The sequence below is a fragment of the Gymnoscopelus braueri genome, assembly GCF_963280865.1.
Source record: "Gymnoscopelus braueri genome assembly, chromosome: 23".
Taxonomy (NCBI): Eukaryota; Metazoa; Chordata; class Actinopteri; order Myctophiformes; family Myctophidae; genus Gymnoscopelus; species Gymnoscopelus braueri.
Window position 1 is genome coordinate 27,336,498 of NC_137625.1, and position 22,492 is coordinate 27,358,989.

Consider the following 22,492-nt stretch of genomic DNA (forward strand, 5'->3'; position numbering starts at 1 on the left):
ATCCAAGTTAACATATTGTAGCTGTCAAGTAAGTGCTCTTGTTGCCAACATGAAGGTCTTTATGTACTTAATGCCTTGTGTTAAGATAAAGGGATGTCACCTGTATATTTTGACTAAATCAATCAGCAGTGACATTTTTAAGTTTCCATTGTAAATGGTTACTTAAAAACACCTTCCACTGTGCACATGAATAGTCAAAAGACTTGACCAGTGTGATGCAAAAGTCCCCATAAAAATTATGTTTTTATATTGACAACTGTAAGCTGTGTGAAAGCTGATATGTCCCTTTATTTACATACTGTGGTTTGAGTAGAGATACAGAACTTACCAATGCTGTACATGCCACCAGAATACTGTTAAATTGTCTTACATTTCCCTAAACCAGTGTATTTGGCAAGAAAACAGACATTATTTGACATTATTTGTGCATTTGGGAAATGTTCGGCCTGTGGGCAAGAGGACATTGTGTTTTTGTTTTGGTATTTTTTACTCTGGAAATGGGACACTTTTGTATGAAGTTCGCAAACTTAAAGTGCTTTAATTGACTTGAACAAAACACTAACTTGTTTACAAGTAAGGCAGTTACTGTGAACAATTATTGAAGAAAGGTAGTTAATGTTAACAATTATTGAAGAAAATGGCTAGTGTATTGACTTCTTTATTGCTGAAGTGAAACTCTGTAGCTGTGTTGTGTTGTCCTGAATTCTCCACAGCACTGAAGGTAAGTGTTCACAGCTCCAGAGCCAACATCGGCCAAATCCTGAAGAAGAGTGAAATGCTGATTAACTGGTTGACTAACTGGCTGGTGAGTTGACTGACTGGTTGTCTGACTTGTTCACTTAAACGTAATGGTTTACGGAGGGGCTTGATGCAGTGAGATCTTGTTCCCTATCAGCACCATGTGCTGTTGGACTAATACTTTACACATTACATTTGTTCATGTTTATTTTGTTAAGCATGTCTAAAATGAAATTATGAGTAATGGTGATATCAGTATTGCTGCTATAACATGAAAAAGGTTTACATCGTCACTCAACCTGCTATGATGTGATTTCTTGTTTGTAATTATTAGTAATTGTTTTTAGGCCCAACTTGTATTTATTTGTAAATCATATTAGTCAACATATCAGTAGTTAAACCTTATCACATCTTTGGCCCAACCTTTATTTATTTGTGAATCATATTAGTCAACATATCAGTAGTTAAACCTTATCACATCTTTTGAGTGGGTGTTTAATTACTCGCGTCTTATTTCAGTAGACCTTTTCCTTTTGGCCATCAGGAATCTAGATTCTGAAAATAAAAATCACCATAATTCAGTTACCTTGTCTTGTTTTTCCTTAAGTTTTTCTTATGTGAAATGTTTAGACAAGCACTTAAAGGGTAAAGTTACATGCCTATGTTAATAGAATATCTTATCAAAGGAGTAAAATGTATTGAAACAAGCATATGTTTAAATTCTGGGATCTGGAAGTCTGGAACTATTGGGGAATTTTCAGTTTTAGTTTACTGACCTACTGGCATGGTACCTATTCTGAGCATTTAGGGCTTAAGTCAGGGGTCGGCAACTTTGATGATGGAGAGGGCCACTATTGCCACACTCACTCCAGAGGGCCACATTGCATATACTGTCGGGCCATTCTATGTCACACAGAAGTAGCAAAAATAGCCGATCTACAAGCTTGAAACACGTCGCACTGAGCTTGTAGATCTGATATTTTTAAATTGGAATCCAGATTTTTTTGTTACTATTTTTGAATTTGAATACTGAACAGTAACATTTATTTAATTTCAAATGCATTTAGTTATACTTATGTTATGAACTTAAATACAAATACATTGGACATAAAGCTTATAAGCTAATAATATAGACTGAAGTAATTAAAGCGGGTCATGTTTGCATGTTTTGGAATTGTAACTGTAATCATTATATCAGTATTCCGATATTAATCTGTGGGCCGCATGTGGCCCATGTATGGCTTACTTACGGGTTATGGAGAGTTGCGTAAGTTGCTGTGATATTTTTTGGGTTAATTTAAAAGGTTAAAGCTCAATATTCTGATAGCAATCATTGCTATAGTGTCTGCTCACATGTTATTGAACAGAAAATGCATTTTGAGCGGGTAAATACCAATTTAATTCAATCTGGACAGAGATACAGGATACACAAGTTAAATTGAAAGTGATTAAACAAAGACAGTGCAGGAATTGGAACACTAAGTAAAAGCTGATAAATTATCTTTGTGGAGTTTTCTCCTGATTGGATAACATTGCTTATCTACGTATCTATCAGTGGTGGAAAAAGTACTCAGATTTTTTTACCTAAGTAAAAGTATCAATACTGCAATATAGAAACACTGTTAGTAAAAGTCCGAAATTCAAAATGTACTTGAGTAAAAGCACAAAAGCATTGGCATCAAAGTGTACTTAAAGTACCAAAAGTAAAAGTACTCATGCAGAATGTCCCATTTCAAGTTTTCAAATTATTTTGAAAATTGCAGATCTACAAGCTCACAATGCATTGCATCGCTTGTAGATCGGCTATTTTCAAATGGCCAAAATGTATATAGGGCTGAAGTGGTTAATGTATGTTTTGTAATAATAATCAAAATCTTCAAAGTACCTGACTGGTAACTAAAGTTTTCAAATAATTGTAGTGGTATTTTTTACAAATAGTTGGGCACTAGGGACATCTGGGCACCTCAATGTAAAATTGGCTATTTTGTCCAAACAATAGTATAAAAAAAAGTCCAAACAATAGTATATTAGACAAATGGTCTTAAGTAATGTAAAGTATACATGATTCTAAAATGCTTAAACATTCGACAATTAAGGTCTAATATTTCTACAATTGCTACACAACCTGTACATCCAGAAATGAATGCCCTACTTCGAGGGGGAGGGGGTGTTAATGTCCTACTTCGTGGTACAAGTGTCACACAAAAGTAGCAAAAAATAGATTTACAAGCCCACCACTTGTGAACTTGTAGATCTATTTTTGCTACTCTTGAAATTTTTTGAAAGTGAAAGGTGTCTGTGGGTTTCATAAACATTGAATCCATGCAACTTGTGACTAAATAACTACATATAGGATCCATTGGAACCCTGGTTCTTTTTTCCATTTCCTGAAATGTTTTGGACAGTAACAGGTTTCGCCCGTCAGCCACAACAATGTATTTTCCATTTTCTTTGCAAATTGATTTGTTCAGGAAGAAATCAGACTGTAGTCAATAAAATGTTATCAGTCTATTAGAATATCTTTGTTTGCTTTTTATTATTCAAGAATTTGCCATAAAGGACTGACTAGAACACATGTAAAGGTTAGAAAAAATATGTGAAATTTAAATGTCTTTATTTAGTCAGGTGTCGTGTCACTTTCATCCAAAGCCAGATGTGACAACCACACCACCAGTGTAGCTGAATCCTACAAATGACAAGATGAAACAATCAGTAAAATGAGCATTGGGTTTGTCTTGTTATCCCCCCCCCCCCCCAGTAGAATGCAATGTATATAGACCAAAACAATAGCCAAAGCTCAAGCCCTGAAGTGTTAAGAGTAGATGAGAGATTCTTTTTACTATATTCTATAATGACATGCCCCACATTGGGATGCCAGCTATAAAGTGGTTACATGCATGAACGCACAACCTGACAGACCATCACTCTGTTGATAATGATCTCTTCAATGACTAGAGTTGCAGATCTTGCAAACACAAAGAAGACACTCACATTAGTAATTCTGCACAACTTTATTATGTATAAAATAATGTGCTCACTCTAGCTCTTGGTTGACATCTGCAGTAATGTATGCAGTATAAAACTAAAACAAAAAGCCTCAAAACAAATTTCTAAATCTGAAATATGTCAAAACTATCAAAGTGTATCACAATGAGAAACAGCAGGTTTGCTAAAAAAATAATAATTACGTTCTACACTTAAAAGATGAGGCTGTGTGTGTATTTTGTATTTTTAATCAAAAAAGACAAATCAATTTGTGGCCGATACAGTCATCTTGTTGTCACCCAGGTGCATCGCTCCGTGTCTTCCAACTCTCTTTTGGGCAGATTATCATCTGCATCTATGACATTGACGTGGTGGGAGCTGCTCTCTGGAACAGAACACTCCATCACTGTGTCCACACAGGACTTCCTGTGAGACCTCACAGCGCGACGATACCCGTAAGAGACGTCTTTTGTGAGGTCACTGACCCAATGACACTGCACAGCCCTGTGCTGAGGTCACAGCTGACCTGCATGTTGCGCTCCTCACATTTCCCAAACAGGCCAATGCCGATCAGAACTTTGTCGGTCTCTGGACACACCTCCAGTATGACAAAGGCAACCGAGTAGTTCCCTCTCTGGCGACACAAGCTCCGTCCGTCATGCGGACCACCGGGGACCAACTTCCGGAGCCTTCCCTTCAGTTCTGTAGTGCGTAAAAAAACAATGTCTAAAATCCTCTCCCGCTGCCCCTGGCTGTGGGAGGTGGTAGTGGAGGCGTTTATAGTCGACGTAGAGATTTGCCTCTTGAGACGAGGACAAGGGCAGGGTTGATGAGGAGGACAAGGCAGTGGACCCGTTGGATGGATGTGTGCCTTCAGCAGATCCCTGAGGTAGCATGGAAGGAGAAGAAGAGGGCTGACCTGATGGAGGAGCTGCTCTCTTGGTGTAGAGCACCTGACATGACTGGCTCTGCTCACCTGCTGGACACAGGTAGATGGCACAGGCCACCAACATTGTTATTTCTTTCAGCAGGAACAGCCTGGAACGCGAAGGGACACTCCACTTGACACTCGCCGTGGAGCACATAGCCATGTTCCAGGCATTTACCACCACTACCTGTGGGTGTGGGTGTGGTCGTGGCTGAGCAGTGAGAGCAGGGTTTGGATGGAGGGTTGGGAGCAATGGTGATGAACCAGTAGCACCAGACATCAATATTATTCTGCAGGCTAATCATGAGTTGATCTGTGCAGGCGCTCTGGGCATTGAAGCCAAAGATGGCAATCTTGGAGTCATCATTGGGCCATTCACACACATGAAGATTCAGGTCACTTTCTTCAGCATACACATACAGTATGCAACGAGTTTCACCTGTTGGACCAGTTTGAGTTTACTGTGTAGGTTAAACTCCCACCAATACAGAGTGTAGTAGTAGGGCCATGATGGAGCAGCTGATTCTGAACCTGAATATGATTCTTCGATTGGCACATCTACTTTGGTGTAGGACAGAATGTATCGGCCACTCTTGATGAAGCCAAGAAAAACGCGTCCTGCTGCCAGAACCCATGACCCACGGTTCACACCTCCAGGCAACAACCCCCTGCGCCACAGAAACTAGCTCACTCAGTGGAGGAAGTTGTGGCGTCATGGGGACGCTGCACTCTCCCCACGGTTCGAATCGAAGTGCGCACTTCTCGCTTCACCGCACACGGCCAGGCTATATATGGTAGTGCACGGCGGATTTGTAGTGGGTGGCCCTTTTGGGCGGGTGCCCGCCGACTTCTTTGTTCTACATTAGAAGAGTTAGGACGTCACATTCTAATACAGCCTGATTATTATTATTATCTCAGCATCGGCCACAGTGGCGCACCTCGCTAATCATTAGACTCCCAATCCACTACCACTGGGAGTATAGGTTCCACTTCCGCTTGGGACAATACTTTTTCAAACAACCGTGGACTACTTTTTTTCCGCCGATAAAGTATAGTTTTGGACCGGACCGCGACGGAGAGGCGCAGTCTCAAGCAAACTTGAGCCACGAGAGGCACCACCGAGCGCGCGCCGAACGTTGCGAAGTTCTCTTTGAGCCTACTCAGCCCCGTCCGAGTTATGTACCGATAGGCACAGAATAGTAAATGATGTTGTGGGGACTGGCCAATCACAGCGCGTCTTTCCCGGGACTTACACAACTCTCAATTTCCGCTAAAATCCGCAGTGCATTCCAAAGCTCGCCACGGCCAGTCCCTCACGTCCCTCACAGTACGTTTTAACAGCGGGCGAGTCTCCGGACGATCGCCGGGCGACATTTCAGATCAACATCCTTCCCCCCGCCCACTTCGCCTCATCGCCAGTAGTTGCCGGCTCTCATAGACATATAATGCACTTCCGGAAAATACTATCCTGAATCGCCCGCTGTTAAAACGCACCGTCACGCAAGGGCACGCTCCACTTCTGACACCAGTAACGACCGAGAAGTGCAACGCCCCGAGCTGGAGTCGAATCATAGAGTTAAAGATAATAGAGAGGGCACCGGATATCGCCTCCCATCCACTTGCATTGAGTTGCTCATCCAGCGCATGAGGCGAAATCACCCCTGGAAAGTGTGATGGGCTTCTGTGACACAGAAGTGACGCGTTTTACGTCGCAGAGGTGCGCGGCCCCGTGCGCAAGCTTGTGCGCAAGCTCGTGAGTCGAGCCCATTGGTCGAAACCGTTTTCGCTCGTACGTTGTGCAGTCGCCCCATCCGTTTAAGCTACAGTACCTATGAATGGCCAGCATGTCCAATGCGCTTCAATGCAACCACTGGGTTCTGGGGGCTTGCGCTACACTCTCCCCTCGGTACGAACCGAACCGAGGGGAATCGAACCGCACGTCCCTCACGCAAGGGCACGCTCCCACTTCTGACACCTATGTAACAGCCGAGAAGTGCTGTTGCCCCCCTCCCTCAGTGGAGGAAGTTGTGGCGGTATGGGGGCCCTACAATATTAATATTTTATATTGCACATAATGTTTTCATGTTGAGTACATTCCTCTGTCCTCACCAGAGTTAAAAATAAGGGTCCTCACTTGTACAAATAGCACTAGGCAAAGAACTACACATGCCGAAAAACGGCACTTTGTTGACACTGCCCACAAGCTGCTCAAAGCCTTCAAAAGCTTCCTTGTCAAAGCCCGGGAAGATCCGCTGCTGCCGGAAATGGCCGGAAGGGCTTGCGACAACAAGCGTCAACTTGTCGCGTATGTCTGGACCAGCCTGGAGCATAGGGGTGCAATGCTCACTGGACGGCCTTGCACGGCGTGCAGGAACTTATTTGACCAGGAGCACGCGCAGGCACACGCATAGATTTAAAACTACTTTAAATTCACACCTCAACAAAGTTTACAAAGGCTCCCGACTCACACCAGGGACATTAACATAGGAATAATGTTAATTTGTAAGCTACATGTTTGGAGTGTCTACGGGCACACGCACACGCACGCATGCACACGCACGCACGCACGCACACACACACACACACACACACACACACACACACACACACAGATCTCTAGGGTTAGTCTATAATAAATTACCATTGACATATTGTATTTTCTGCCCAGAGAAGGAGGGGTGCTGAGAGGCTTCCCACCTGACCCCAGAGAATAGACTTTCAACAACAGTCAAAACAACCAATTTGTTTCAGTGAGTAGCGAAGTGTTTGTTTACTTTTTACTGAAGACGAAGACCAGTGGAAGTTTCGGTCTATCAGCAGAGCAGGGCGCCTGGCAAGACGCTCTGGACCTAGCTGTAGAACACAACTCGTACGTCTCGTAGACGTATTTATGATTCTGACATTTCTTTTCTACAGCTACTCTGGACCAGGGCTAGAGTTGATCTGACTGGTCAGTGGCTATGGTCTGTGACTCTGGTCTACTGTGACTCTGGTCAGTGGCTATGGTCAGTGACTCTGGTCTGTGACTCTGGTCAGTGACTATTGTCAGTGACTCTGGTCAGTCTGTCAGTGACTCTGGTCAGTGGCTATGGTCAGTGACTATGGTCAGTGACTCTGGTCAGTGGCTATGGTCAGTGGCACCGAGGAAATGATCACAAGAAGAAAATATAAGAAAAAAAACTACATTTAATTACATTACGTTACATCGTTGCATTCAAAACAGTTCTGTTGAGCCTCTCAGGTCAGACTCTAGCCTTGCTGCATCAAGAGTCAAGACTGTCATAAGTTAGCCTGGTAAAGCCCCTCCCTAATTTCCATTTGAATGAGATTTTCCGGAGGGAGGGGCTTTACCAGGCTAGTCATAACATAAGTCATATTGTCATAACTCATAAGTATATGACAGAAATGCTAGTGTTGTGCACGTCATCACACAATAACATCTTCAGTCAGTAATGTATGCATTTATAACTGGTGTACAAATGTAACAAAATGGACCCTCAGATTTTGTTGTGCAGTAGTAACTGCTTTCTACATGTAACCTTTATTGATTATCATGTCATGTAGCCGATCGATTATTGATCATCATGATAATGTTAACACAGTGCTGTTCTGTCTCTCACAGAAACTTGCAAGTCCTCCAAATACAGCAGATTGAAACGACACTAAGCATTTTGAAAGCAAAGGTCAGTTATTCAACTTGTCTCCACATGTGTACATTACTTCAGTGATTCTCAACCTCCAATTTGTTAAGATGTCTTTTTCTTGATTTGATTATTTTGGTCAGATATGGACTGTCATTTGGTCCAGACATCCTTCACTGTCTATATGAACTGTAGGTAGAGATCAAAATAGACATTACTGTATGTTCTCTCGTTGTATTTACTTGTACATTATGTAATTATGGTGAAGATTAACTATGAATCATTTAGCTGGGGATCCCCTGGTGCCATCTCATGGACCCCTGGGGGTCCCTGGACCCCATGGTGAAAACCACTGCATTATGCTATCTTGAATACTGAACACTTCTTAATGGCATCCATTGTGTGCACATGATATTCATATAGAGCAGAGTCTGTGTTTTTATTGTGCCATATTAGTGAATATTCTCTCAATCTCTCCACAGCTGTCCTCTATTCCTGGGTTGGAGGATGTCAAAGTTGAGAGTATCAGTCAGAACCAAACAGGAGAGACCAATGGAGTTGTACAGTCTTATTGCTGTAGGCAGAAAAGATCTCCTATAGCGCTCCTTCTTGCAACTTAGGTGTTTCAGTCTGTTGCTAAAGGAGCTTTTCTGCCCTTTCACAGTGTCGGAGGGATTGTCCATGATGGCCAGGAGTTTAGTCTTCATCCTGCTATTGGCCACCTCCTCCACAGTATTCAAGGTGGTACCAAGGACAGATCCAGCTTTCTTGATAAGCCTATTCAGCCTCCTGCTGTCGCCTTCCTTGATATTACCCCCCAACATACCACCGCATACAGCACTGCGCTGGTCACCACTGATTGGTAGAACATGTTCAACAGAGTCCTACACACACCAAAGGAGCTGAGCCTCCTCAGGAAGTAAAGCCGGCTCTGGCCCTTCTTGTATAAGACATCTGTGTTCCCAGTCCAGTCCAGTTTGTTGTCCAATTGCACGCTCAGATATTTGTAGCTCTAGACCACCTCCACATCCTCTCCCTCGATGGAAACAGGAGACAGGGGGGGAGCCCCCTTCACCCTAAAATCCACCACGATCTCCTTTGTTTTGGCAATGTTGAGAAACAGGTGGTTCTGTTTACACCACTGAACAAAGCTGTTAACCAGTCCTCTGTACTCCATCTCTTGGCCTCCACTGACACGTGCCACAATAGCAGAATCATCTGCATACTTCTGCAAATGGCAAGTAGCTGTATTGTGCCTGAAATCTGAGGTGTAGAGACTAAAGAGGAAGGGAGCCAGAACTGTCCCCTGGGGGGGCGCCAATGTTACTCACCACCCAGTCTGACACACATCCTTGCAGCCGCACAAACTGTGGCCTGTTGGTCAGATAGTCTGTGATCCAGGAGACAATGGGAGAGTCCACCTGCATCCTCAGCAGCTTATCGGCAAGTAGTAAGGGCTGTATGGTGTTGAAAGCACTGGAGAAGTCAAAAAACATGACCCTCACAGTGCTGCCAGGCTCATCTACAAGGGAGTATGCTCTGTGTAGCAGGTAGATGATGGCGTCTTCCACACCAATGTCTGCCTCGTAGGCAAACTGCAAGGGGTCTAAGAATGTCTTCACCAGGGGCCTCATGTGTGCTAGCACCAGTCTTTCCATGGTCTTCATTATGAGGGATGTCAAGGCCACCGGTCTAAAGTCATTGAGAACACTGGGGTTCTTCTTCTTTGGCACTGGTACCAGGCAAGATGTTTTCCACAATGATGGGACCGTTTCTAGACGGAGGCTCAGGTTAAATACATGCTGGAGTACACCACACAGCTGGTCTGCACAGACTTTGAGGACCCTCGGGCTCACACCATCAGGGCCCGCAGCTTTCCTGGTTTGGAGTTTCCCCAGCTGTCTCTTCACCTGAGCAGTAGTGATGAAGATGGGGGGGATGTAGCTCGCGAAACCTAAGTTGTTGGAGACCCAGACACACAAACAGCATGGAGACACAGACAGCCACGCATGCGCGCGACTCTGTATTGTATATTAGGATACATTTTTGCCAGACCCAGGGGGTCAGGCCTACATGAGGCTTTGTCGGTCCCCTTTTGCTATCGTTTTCGTCCATATATGGACGAAAACATTTTCTTACATGTCCCTCTTTTTGATTGGCCAAGCTTAGCGTGACGTAGTTTAGAAACCATTCAGATTTCCGGCCATTCAGATTTCAACCACTAGGCGTCTGGCAGTACCAGGTCCCCTGGTTCCCTTGTTATCCAATGGCTTAAGGGCTGAGCCCCCATAAGTCTGATCCTAGGTTTACAGGTGTAAATGCTGTGGGTGAACACATTTCACCCACAGATTTACACCTGTTAGCCTGTGATGTAACAATAAAACGGATTCTGATTCTGATTGGAATCATTATTTTGGTGCAAATAAGTCTAGTAGCATAGCCATGGCAGGGATAGCCAGTTTGTCAAATCAATTTGCTTTGCACTACAGCTGGCTTTTTGGTGTTGTTGTTTCACTGTGACCTTTTCACACATGTATTTTGTGTGCAGGAATGTAAGCGGAGCAGAAGCGCCTTTTCACACAGGAATGCAGGTATGACATTGATAAGATTCCCAGTGGTGCTGGGTTGCATGTCTGTCCACCCTACTGTATTTAATGGTCGACCGGAGCTAACCCCTGTGTGGTAGAGAAAGACCTAATGGGACTGGAATTCGGACTGGCAGGGCCTCAAAGAGGGAAATAAACTGTGGTCTGGGCTTTATGTGGATTTACTATTTTTTTACTAACATGAGTGTGGACAGGATTTATGGGGTTTAGGTTTGACTCTCCCTCTCTTAATGTCAGCTCACTCATAATAATAATATAATATTAATAACAACAACAACAACAACAAATAATGACTGACACCAGATTAAATAAATAAATATTTCTTTGAGAAGTGACCTCTCCTCAAAGATACTAATGTACTATTGATTTGAGGCATGTGTATGTGCTTGCTAGAGAGGAAGTGAAACTGCCTTTTAACCACTCTCAACCTAACATCCCTAACAACCTAACATCCCTAACAACCTAACATCCCTGTTTTAAGCCTGTCATAGGGCAACATTTTCAAATATTTTCGAAAATATTCGAAACCTTTTCGAGTGAGCTTGTAGATTGTCTTTTTTCACTATTCCTAATGCCCCCCGTGTGCTATGGCTGCACAGTTATCCCTTCTGCACAGATTGTAATAATAGTCCATGGGCCAGACCAGAATGTCGATCTACAAGCTCACAATGCGTCGCTTCGTGACACATTGTGAGCTTCTAGATCGACATTCCTGTGCAGTAGGCTACCCTTTGATTGTTTGTTATTCTGAAGGAAATGTGTTCAAACGCAACAGATTATTGAGAAACCATTACGCACGCTGCATGCGCTCAATGCTCAAATGGTAATAGGTAATTCATGTATTTGTGCAAGATGACCCAGCTGCAAAATGTGTATATTACTAATTATGTTCAATCCAAAATATCATGCTGTAAGTTTTAGGCTGCATTTACACACCTGCTTGTCATTAATGCTTAAAAATATCTATGACCTCTGTCGGGTGGAAACCTCATGTCCAAAACTGTTACTTTTCAGGATTCAAATTCATAAACCGCAAAAGTAGCAGATCTGCAAGCTCAAAACGTGTCGCTTCTTTGGGTTCTAATTAAAAATTAACTATGAATATTGAAAAATATAACACATTAAAAGTAAGTCAGATGAAGGCAAACTGATAGCCAAATGGTTGACATATGGCCTTAAGTCACGCGTAAACATGGCTAAATATGATAAGGTAAGAGACAAGTAAAATACATAAATAACAATAACAGCAAATTCTCTTCTAGGCCTGGAAAAGTCTAGAATAGGGAATAAAGCTCAGCTTCGTCAGGATTGGTGATTTGATATCCTACTTGTCACTTGACTTGACTTGGGAGTGTGGCAGTATTCTTCTGTGGTACTGCAGTGTAGGCTTTAGAATGGATATGTTAGCAGGGCCTCATCCAGCTAGCATTGCTGGATGTGTCTGTCTGTCTGTGTGTTTCTATGTGCAGGGCGTTGCTGAAAATGAGCACTTGTGCTCAGCTACTACCCTGGGTAAATAAAGAATACAAAATAAAATAAAAAATTGCACGAAAAGTGGAGCTGAGCAAGTAACCACTCTTAATAGTGCCTAACCTTAGCCTAGAATAAATTAAACCACAAGGTAACACCTAAACTTAAACATCTCTAAACTAACGCCAACTGTCTCTGACTGTTCATACAATGCATCATGTGGAATACAAGAACGCTCGCCCCAAAACACGCTCGCCCTGGGTCAAATCGGGCGACCTCGTAACGGTCGCCACCAGGTATTCCTAAACGTAACCTCAGTAAAACCATGCCTAAACCTATCCTTATTCCTAAACGTAACCTCAGTAAAGCTATGCCTAACCCTAACCTTATTCCTAAACGTAACCTCAGTAAAACCATGCCTAAACCTATCCTTATTCCTAAACGTAACCTCAGTAAAAGCTGTTTTTTAGACAAGTATACGTACAACCCATACAGTAAACAGATCCCGTCATGCCCCAGAGAAGTGTACATAGTTAATATCACAAGGTACAACACACACCTGAGGTCATAGGCGCCGATGCTGTGGACGCTCCTTGTCATAAACACACACCTGAGGTGATGCACTGGACGCTTCGCGTGACACCACAGCGTTCCGCCAGTTTTCTGAACAAACATATGTTGCTACCAGTGGTGTAAAGTAACTAAGTACATTTACTCAAGTACTGTACTTAAATACACTTTTGAGGATTTTTTACTTTACTGGAGTATTTCCAATTTGCAGTACTTTTACTTCTACTCAGGGGCAAATGTTGTACTTTTACTCTACTACAATTTTTTGAAAACTTTAGTTACTAGTTACTTTGTAGATTTTGATTATTATTACAAAACATACAGTAACCACTTCAACCCTACGGTTGTATATACATATCGGCCATTTGAAAATAGCCGATCTACAAGCTCGATCTACAAGCCGATCTACAAGCTCACAATGCGTCGCTTCGTGACGCATTGTGAGCTTGTAGATCGGCATTCCTGTACAGTAGGCTACCCTTTGATTGTTTGTTATTCTGAAGGAAATGTGTTCAAACGCAACAGATTATTGAGAAACCATTACGAACGCTGCATGCGCTCAATGCTCAAATGGTAATAGGTAATTCATGTATTTGTGCAAGATGACCCAGCTGTAAAATGTGTATATTACTAATTACAGTATGTTCAATCCAAAATATCATGCTGTAAGTGTTAGGCTGCATTTACACACCTGCTTGTCATTAATGCTTAAAAATATCTATGACCATTATTTTTATCAGATGTCCGATACATTTTAATCATGCCGGACATTGACCCTGCAGGAAACACAGCTGGGCTGCCTGCTGTTACTCCCCCCACCCCACACACACACACACACACACACACACACACACACACACACAGACTGAACGCTTTGAGGACCCCTAAGGGTCTGTAGGTTTTTGTCTGTAGGTCTCAGGGACCCCCAAGGGTCTCCAGGGACCCCTAAGGGGGAGGGGGGGGTTCCAGGGACCCCTGTTTTTGTTTTTTTTTGTCTGTAGGTCCCAGGGACCCCTAAGGTGGGGGGGGGTTCCAGGGACCCCCTGGGTACTTTTTTTTTTTTTTTTTTCTGTAGGTCCCCCTGCTCGAAATTTGACCCTGCAGGAAACACAGCTGAGCTGCCTGCTGTTACCCCCCCCCCCCCCCACACACACACACACACAGACTGAACGCTTTGAGGACCCCTAAGGGTCTGTAGGTTTTTGTCTGTAGGTCCCAGGGACCCCCAAGGGTCTCCAGGGACCCCTAAGAGGGGGGGGGTTCCAGGGACCCCCTGGGTATATTATTTTTTTTGTCTGTAGGTCCCAGGGACCCCCAAAGGTCTCCAGGGACCTTTTGTTTTGGCGCTGACATAATTTCCCTGCATTCTCTACTCTTTTACATAAATGTTTCCATTACTATCCTTAATTTGCATTTGTGAAAATCACTTTCATTTGCATCTTTATTACTCATTTCAAAGATACATGTTCTACTGTCTTGTTTACCTCAAAATGTTATTGCTCCATTCCTTCAATAAAAACATCTACGAACACATTGCCCCTGATATTATTTTGTGTCTTGCACAAATACTTTCCCATCTTCACATGACTCTACTTATAATAATGACTGCGTGTTTGATATTTTGCCCTGTACATGGCTGCTCTCTATCCCTCTTTCTCTCCACCTCTCCCCCCACCATTAGGTGGTATGGCAGCGACTACACGCTTTTTTCCACATTCGCATTATAGATTATTTATTATATATATTATTTTATTATATATTTGAATAGCTAAATTCTTTCTGACAGCCCTATCAGGAACCAGGTCTATGAAAACAAGCCGCGCTTACAAATGCAAAATACAGCATGCAACTGGTATAATATGACTGTCAGTCATCATTTCTTGTTTTATTATAAGTAATAATAAGTATTTTAAAAAAAAGTATAATAATTCTGGGTTCCTAGAACTCAGCGTTACTACCTCCTGAGCAGGGCCCAAAGGGTAAGGGTTAGGGTTAGATACAGTGGTGTAAAGTAACTAAGTACATTTACTCAAGGTCTGTACTTTTGAGGTATTTTTACTTTACTGGAGTATTTCCAATTTGCAGTACTTTTACTTCTACTCCACTACATCTCAGAGGCAAATATTATACTTTTACTCCACTACAATTATTTGAAAACTAGATTTGGATTATTATTACAAAAGATACATTACCCACTTCAGCCCTATATACATTTCGGACATTTGAAAATAGCCGATCTACAAGCTCACAATGTGTCGCATCGCGACACATTGTGAGCTTGTAGATCTGCTATTCTCAAAAGATTTTATACATTTGAAAACTTGTGAAATGGGACATAATGAGTACTTTCTACTTTGGTACTTTAAGTACATACCAATACTTTTGTACTTTTACTCAAGTAAATTCTGAATTTCTGACTTTTACTTGTAACAGGGTATTTCTACATTGCAGTATTGATACTTTTACTTCAGTAAAAACTTTGAGTACTTTCTCCACCACTGGTTAGATACAGAGAACCTTTTAGTCAAAAAGAGCTACTTGTTACCCAGCTACAGTAGTGTAACACATCAGAGTGTAGAGTAGGCCTACTGAGCAACAAGTACGGTTACAAGGGAATGTGGTGTAATACTTTCCTTATGAGAATATTGGAGGCGGGTTCTGTGGGAGGAGTTGGGGAAGTGGTTAAACAGAGAGAGCTGAGAATTCTCATGTACAATACTCTGGTGCAGTTCAACAGGGTTTATAGCTCGACCTTTATACTAAACTAACTAAGAGCCAAGCAAACCACACTTGATTTACCTTTCAGTGATTGTCTCTGAGCAACATGGACCTGACAGCAGAGAGTCACTCTATTCCTTTGAGTGATGGAAACAAAATCCCTTTGATAGGATTAGGGACTTATGGGGACCCCCGGACGGTAAGATGGAAATAAAAAATGTTTTAGTGCAGTGATTGCTGGCAACTGTATAGTTCAAATATGTATAAGGAAAGCTAAGTAAACGTTTCAATAAAAGAATGTAACACATATTTATTTGTACAACAGCAATACTTACATACTGAGAGGTACATATAAACGCATCATAAATCCTGGTGTTTGTGTGTTTGCTAGACTGCTAAGGAAACTGCACTTCAATCAGTGAAATTGGCTATTGAAACCGGATACAGACACATTGATGGGGCTTTGGTGTACTTCAATGAGCATGAAGTTGGACAGGCCATTCGGGACAAAATTGCAGATGGAACTGTGAAGAGAGAGGACATCTTCTACTGTGGGAAAGTTCGTAAGAACATACTTATGTCTGTGTGTGTACAGCAGTGGCGTCAGTTCAGCAAAAGCTAAGGTAAGGCAAGGTTAGGGTTGCCAACTCCCAGAGATGAAAATAAGGGACACCTATCCTGGGTGTGCGGCAAAGCCGCGCAGCCGAGTTTCTTTTTTTTCCTTTTTTTTTTGGAGCCAAGGCATGGCACCTGCCATACCTTTTCAAAGAGAAGGTTGTGTGCACATCCCACGCCTGTATTTAGGCCAGGTGCTGGACATCAAGGAAGAATCAAGAAAAAGAAGGAGGAAGTCTGCACACTGTTCTCAAGCTCCAAGAAACTCACTTTTTATTTTTGCAACGTTTCGACCTTCTAGGTCTTCATCAGGCAAATAATTTGCCTGATGAAGACCTAGAAGGTCGAAACGTTGCAAAAATAAAAAGTGAGTTTCTTGGAGCTTGAGAACAGTGTGTGGACTTCCTCCTTCTTTTACCTGCCATACCTTGCCATACCCAATTGACGCCCCTGGTGTACATTAGTATATAGCAGGGGTTCCCAAAGTTGGGGTCGCGACCCCACCGTCAGTGTCCCGCGACCCCAAGAAATTATTTGAAAAACAAAAACAAAAACAAAAAAAGATTTTGGGTCATTAAAAATATATATATAGTATATATATTTATATATAAAAAATATATATAAAAATCTACAGAATGGTTGAAATACAATCTAAAAATTATTACAAATAGTACATTTTACCACTTTGTGCGCACCGAACGTGCAAGTTTATGTGCATAAATAACCTCCAGGGTTAGGTGGGGTTGCGAGTCAATGGCCACATTATTTTGGGGTCGCGGGCTGAAAAGTTTGGGAACCCATGGTATATAGAGTGCTGTGATGCTCTTCAACACTTTTAGAAATGTGGATGTGATCTGCTGGTTAATATCAGTCTTCTGATTTTGCTTGACATGCAGCTTTGGAACACGTTCCATCCCCGGGAGTTGGTACGACCTGCTTTGGAGCAAACCCTGAAGGCCTTGCAACTTGACTATGTTGATCTATACATTATAGAAATGCCTACAGCCTTCAAGGTATAATGTACTGTATATGTCATATTCAGCATCACATGCCATTTACTGTATAATGTATAGCATGGTGATAACAGCAATGCACCAATGGAATATTTGAATCTGATCATCGTTAGGATCCCAGTTAACATTATAGCTGTGAAGCTCATCAAAACAATGTAGTTTCTCCTAGTTGAGTATTAACCACTTTAACCACCTAGAATTCGGGCCGCTACGTGGCCCACACACCCACGTCGCACCGCCGATCTGACTGATATGCCCATATATGGAGATCGCTGATGTCATCATATATGCCCATTAGGGGTGGGACGATATGGGTATCTCACGATACGATATCTGTGGCGATATTAGGCCCTCGATAACTATAATATCACAATATTCTATATATTGCGATATCACGATATATTGCATGAAATTTCACCAACGATATATCACAATAGTCCTTGTATTCAATTCATAAACACATAAAATAGCACCAAACAGTTCAAAATCATCATCACACAAATACAGAGTCGGAAAAACAACGTATCACAAACAAAAAAAAATAAGAAAAAATCACACCCTGTGTGAAGTGGGCGGTGTCTTGCTAGCTAATCACAATACTGAATGGAGTCAACCAATCATGTACAAAAAAAAATACATTTATTGAAACACTCTTTATGATGGACGAAACCATAACTTGAAAAAAACAATTTATGTTTTTTTTCAAGTTATGGTTTCTTATATAGGGCTATGCACATGTGTCATGTGACACTGGCCAATCACAGTCCTGAATAGACTGTGATTGGCCAATCACAGCGCAGGATAATTGTACAAATTTCCAAACCTCACTTTCAGGGGCGGTTTCACTGCCCAAGATATTTGTACATTTGGGGGCCGCGCAGCCGAGTTTCTTTTTTTTCCTTTTTTTTTTGGAGCCAAGGCATGGCACCTGCCATACCTTTTCAAAGAGAAGGTTGTGTGCACATCCCACGCCTGTGCACATCCCAGCGATCAGGCGTGGGATGAATAGACTGTGATTGGCCAATCACAGCGCAGGATAATTGTACAAATTTCCAAACCTCACTTTCAGGGGCGGTTTCACTGCCCAAGATATTTGTACATTTTTCCAAATCTCACTTATAGGGGCGGTTTCACCGCCCAAAAACATATATTTATATCGATTTTTTTCGGCAGTATAGCGATTATTTATCACGGGAGAAAGGACATGGGGGCAATGGGCATGCCCTTGTGTTCAAAAATGGAGCTGACTGATTTGTTTGCTCCTAATGCCATGAGGACACATTGACGTTAGACAACACACTCCATATTTGGGCGTAGCTGCATTGAGAACTCCTTATATGGTTATGGCTGGATCATAGTGACATGAGCGTAACGACGTGGTCCGCCGGCCGGCCGGCCAGTCCTCCCTTAAGCCAATTATTTAATTATAAGATACTGTGTGACACACACACACACACACACACACACACACACACACACACACACACACACACACACACACACACACACACACACACACACACACACATACACATGCACACAAAATACATTTGTTTACATTTTGTATGTCTGTTTTATAAAGCCAGGAGACACATTTTATCCCAGGGATGAGAATGGCAAATGGGCCTACCATGAAACAGACCTCTGTGCTACATGGGAGGTGAGACACACACACACACACACACACACACACACACACACACACACACACACACACACACACACACACACACACACACACACACACACACACACACACACACAACACACACACACACACACACACACACACACACACACACACACACACACACACACACACACACACACACTCACTGACCTGCAGTTCACTCCCGGTTCAGATCAGGACATGTCACTGCTTTTAGTGACATGTCACTACTTTTAAACATTACGTAACATGAGCAAAACAACATTTTGTATTGTTCCTTCTTCTTAAAAAAGAACAGCACGAGAGCAGCACCAAATTGTTTATACACAGCCTACAAAAACCCTCTGTTGTATTTGTCCCAGATCGTGTGTCTAACCTCCGGTGAACAAAACCATAAAATATCATACAATCTATTGAATAAAGGCCAAAGTACAGCTAACCAGCAGCAAGTCATGTCGCCCCGTATCTTTAACCCCTATACCCCCGGGTTCAATGTGCTACATTCTGACTGTATGGTTGTTGTTTTTTTTTCACTTAAAAAAGGCAATGGAAGCTTGCAAAGATGCCGGACTGGTCAAATCTCTGGGAGTGTCCAACTTCAACAAGCGACAGCTGGAACTGATCCTAAACAAACCTGGGCTGAAACATAAACCTGTCTCAAATCAGGTAGACACATAATCAGACCTAAGCTCGGCTGATTACAGTTATTAGAGGCAAGGTGCAATTGACTGAAATTTGACCATAGCTATCACTACTGGCTCATGGATTCAGAGTGGAAAAAAAGGGCCAGATGTTATTTTATTTTATGTTATTTTCATTTGAATCACTTTGTTTATTTTGTTATACACAGGTTGAATGCCATCCCTATTTCACTCAGCCAAAGTTGCTTGAATACTGCCGACAGAAAGATATCGTCATTGTGGGATACAGCCCCATAGGAACATCCAGAGATGCTTCCTGGTATGCTCGAGAAATGTGTCATTCATTACACTGTGATAACCACTTTCAACCTAGCATTACTATTTTGGTCAAGTCATTTTAGATGAAAATGTAAAATATATATAAATGATAATAATCACAGATGATCACAAATTTGCATATATAATGTTCCCCCAGGCCCCCACAATAAAACCATTTTTCATACATTTTCAAAACGTTTTGAGAGCATGTAGATCTCTATCTTCAGCTAAATTTGAATGTATAAATGGTTGGTTATACACCACTGAAGAATGATATACATAACATATAACATATATCATATTTCAACTGTGTAAACAACTTCTTACATTGCAGACTATTCACAATAGATAATGCAGCATGTCTTTCATTCACTAGGGCCATGGAGTGTAAGTACTTTTCTGTGTGTTGGTCAATTTCCATTCATTTCAATAGGGTAAACCTCACATGCCCTCCCTTGCTGGAAGATACACTTTTGGTATCTATTGCCAAAAAGTATCAGAAGAGCACAGCCCAGGTGGCCCTGCGTTTCAATGTCCAAAGAGGCGTGTTGGTCATTCCAAAGAGCTTCAGCCCCCAGCGCATAAAGGAGAACTTTCAGGTGTCTTAATTTGTCAACCCAAGTTTATTCATATATTTCATACGGCACACATAGACTCAATCAGAAATCAGCATAGGTCTGGGTGATATGGACTAAATCAAATATCACGATAGTTTTCACCAAATACCTTGATGTCGATCGTATTGTAATAATGTCTTTATTTTTTTCTTCTAAAAATAGCATTGTGATCTACGAACTCACAACGAGTTGCGATGCATTTTGAGCTTGTAGATCGACAATTTTTACAAATATCAAATAAGGCTTAAGCTAACCCAGGGAAAAGACAACACTTATGCCATATCATGATATTACGATATCCAAAATTCCATGCGATATCTCATATGACAATATCAATATAATATTAATCCCTCCTTTTTTACCGAATGGGTTCCCCTATTGATATAGTGATATAGCCTACTGTCCAGCCCTAATCTGTCATGAATTTTCTTTTTGTATTGTACCAAAAAGGCGGAACCTAAAAATGATAAACTAAAATGTGAAGCTGAATTAGTGAAGCAATTTTCTATCTTTATTCAGTGTGTGGACCTCCTAAAGTTGCCAGGTCTCATGCTTGTTTTGTCAATCTTTGCAGATATTTGACTTTACGCTTTCTGAGGAAGAAATGAAGGCAATTGAGGGGCTGAACAAGAACGTTCGTTTTGTGGAGCTTCTCATGTGAGTAGGCCTACACAGCAGACGGATAAGCAAATAACAAATGATCTTACTCTAATAAACACTTGTACACACAGGAAAATAAAGGTGCCAGCTGGAACCGAAACTAGTACTTCAGCGTGATGCCAAGAACCCTTAACATTTAAACCCTTCATGGACCGGGGTCCCCCAGGGAACTATACTTGGTCTCCAAAAATGTTCCCTTCACCAGGGATCTTCAACGTTTTTCCTTAGCAGAGAAAGAGATGAAGCAGGGACCCCCCCACTACATTTTGTGTTGCAGATTACACTATTTGCATAGATTTCATAGATATCTTCATCATCATTCATTCATCATCATCATTTATGTTTTTTGTTTATTTCAGACATTTAACCAAACCCTCATTAGTAAACTTGACCTTTGGCTCTGTACTTGGTTTGCTCCTTTTTCCCTTTACACCAAACTGCAATGCCAAAAATAGCAGATCTACAAGCTCACAACGCCTGTGAGCTTGTAGATTGGCTATTTTCGGCTAATGTTCCCCTCAGAAAAGGGATGCTAGGGTTCAAGTGGTTAATGTAAAAAATAAAATAAAATCTCACAAAGATTTGGCGGCCCCCCTGTAGTAACTCTGAGGACCCCTTAGGGGTCCTGGACCCCCTGTTGAAGATCCCTGGACTAAATCGATATTTTGACCAAATGTTCGCCTAGCTAAAGACCAGAATAGGGACACTATGAAGTGGTTAAAGCCAAGGTGCCTCAAAAAAGGTAGGCGGGGGTTCTTCGTGGAACCATAGCTTTTGAAAGGCCTTATTTTTCTGTGTATTTTCTCAACAGGTGGAGTGATCACCCCGAGTATCCATTTCATGACGACGTCTAGAGCCTTCGATGAAGACATCTCATTATTTCAACAAATAAACTTTATGACTTTATGATAACATTGTCTCTCATTTAATTTACTGTCGTAATTAATTTGAAATATTAACCTGAACCAGCAGGTGTCAGTGTCTACTACAACTCTACACTGAATGTAATGGCTCTGGCATTCTGTTCCTGGCTGATATTTGTAACTCATTTAACATTGCATCACAGTTGTTTTTGTTTAGTTTTTTGGTCAATTGATTATTGGAATTAAGTCATCAATGCCACACAAATATTTTCTAGTTTGAATAACAACTATACAGTGGTTTTGCATTTAAGCTTTTGTTTTATTTCATATAAGATCATTACAAAATGTAACTTATTATTCCATAGTAAAATCCTCAGTGTAAAATCCTACTCATTTTATAAATTAATATGAGTATTCTTTTTATTTATATTTGTGAGAGT

The 22,492-nt window shown here is 41.7% G+C and overlaps 1 protein-coding gene across 1 annotated transcript; it reads left to right on the plus strand.

The window, feature by feature from the left end:
- The first annotated feature begins 15,672 nt into the window (after window positions 1-15,672).
- On the plus strand, window positions 15,673-22,083 carry LOC308079788 (aldo-keto reductase family 1 member D1-like). The gene is made up of 9 exons (XM_080421385.1): window positions 15,673-15,855; window positions 16,048-16,215; window positions 17,168-17,284; window positions 18,867-18,944; window positions 19,497-19,619; window positions 19,804-19,913; window positions 20,346-20,511; window positions 21,104-21,186; window positions 22,001-22,083. Exons 1-9 carry the CDS (start codon window positions 15,763-15,765, stop codon window positions 22,041-22,043), a joined length of 981 nt encoding a protein of 326 aa, XP_080277511.1. The 5' UTR covers window positions 15,673-15,762; the 3' UTR covers window positions 22,044-22,083.
- The last annotated feature ends 409 nt before the right edge of the window (window positions 22,084-22,492 follow it).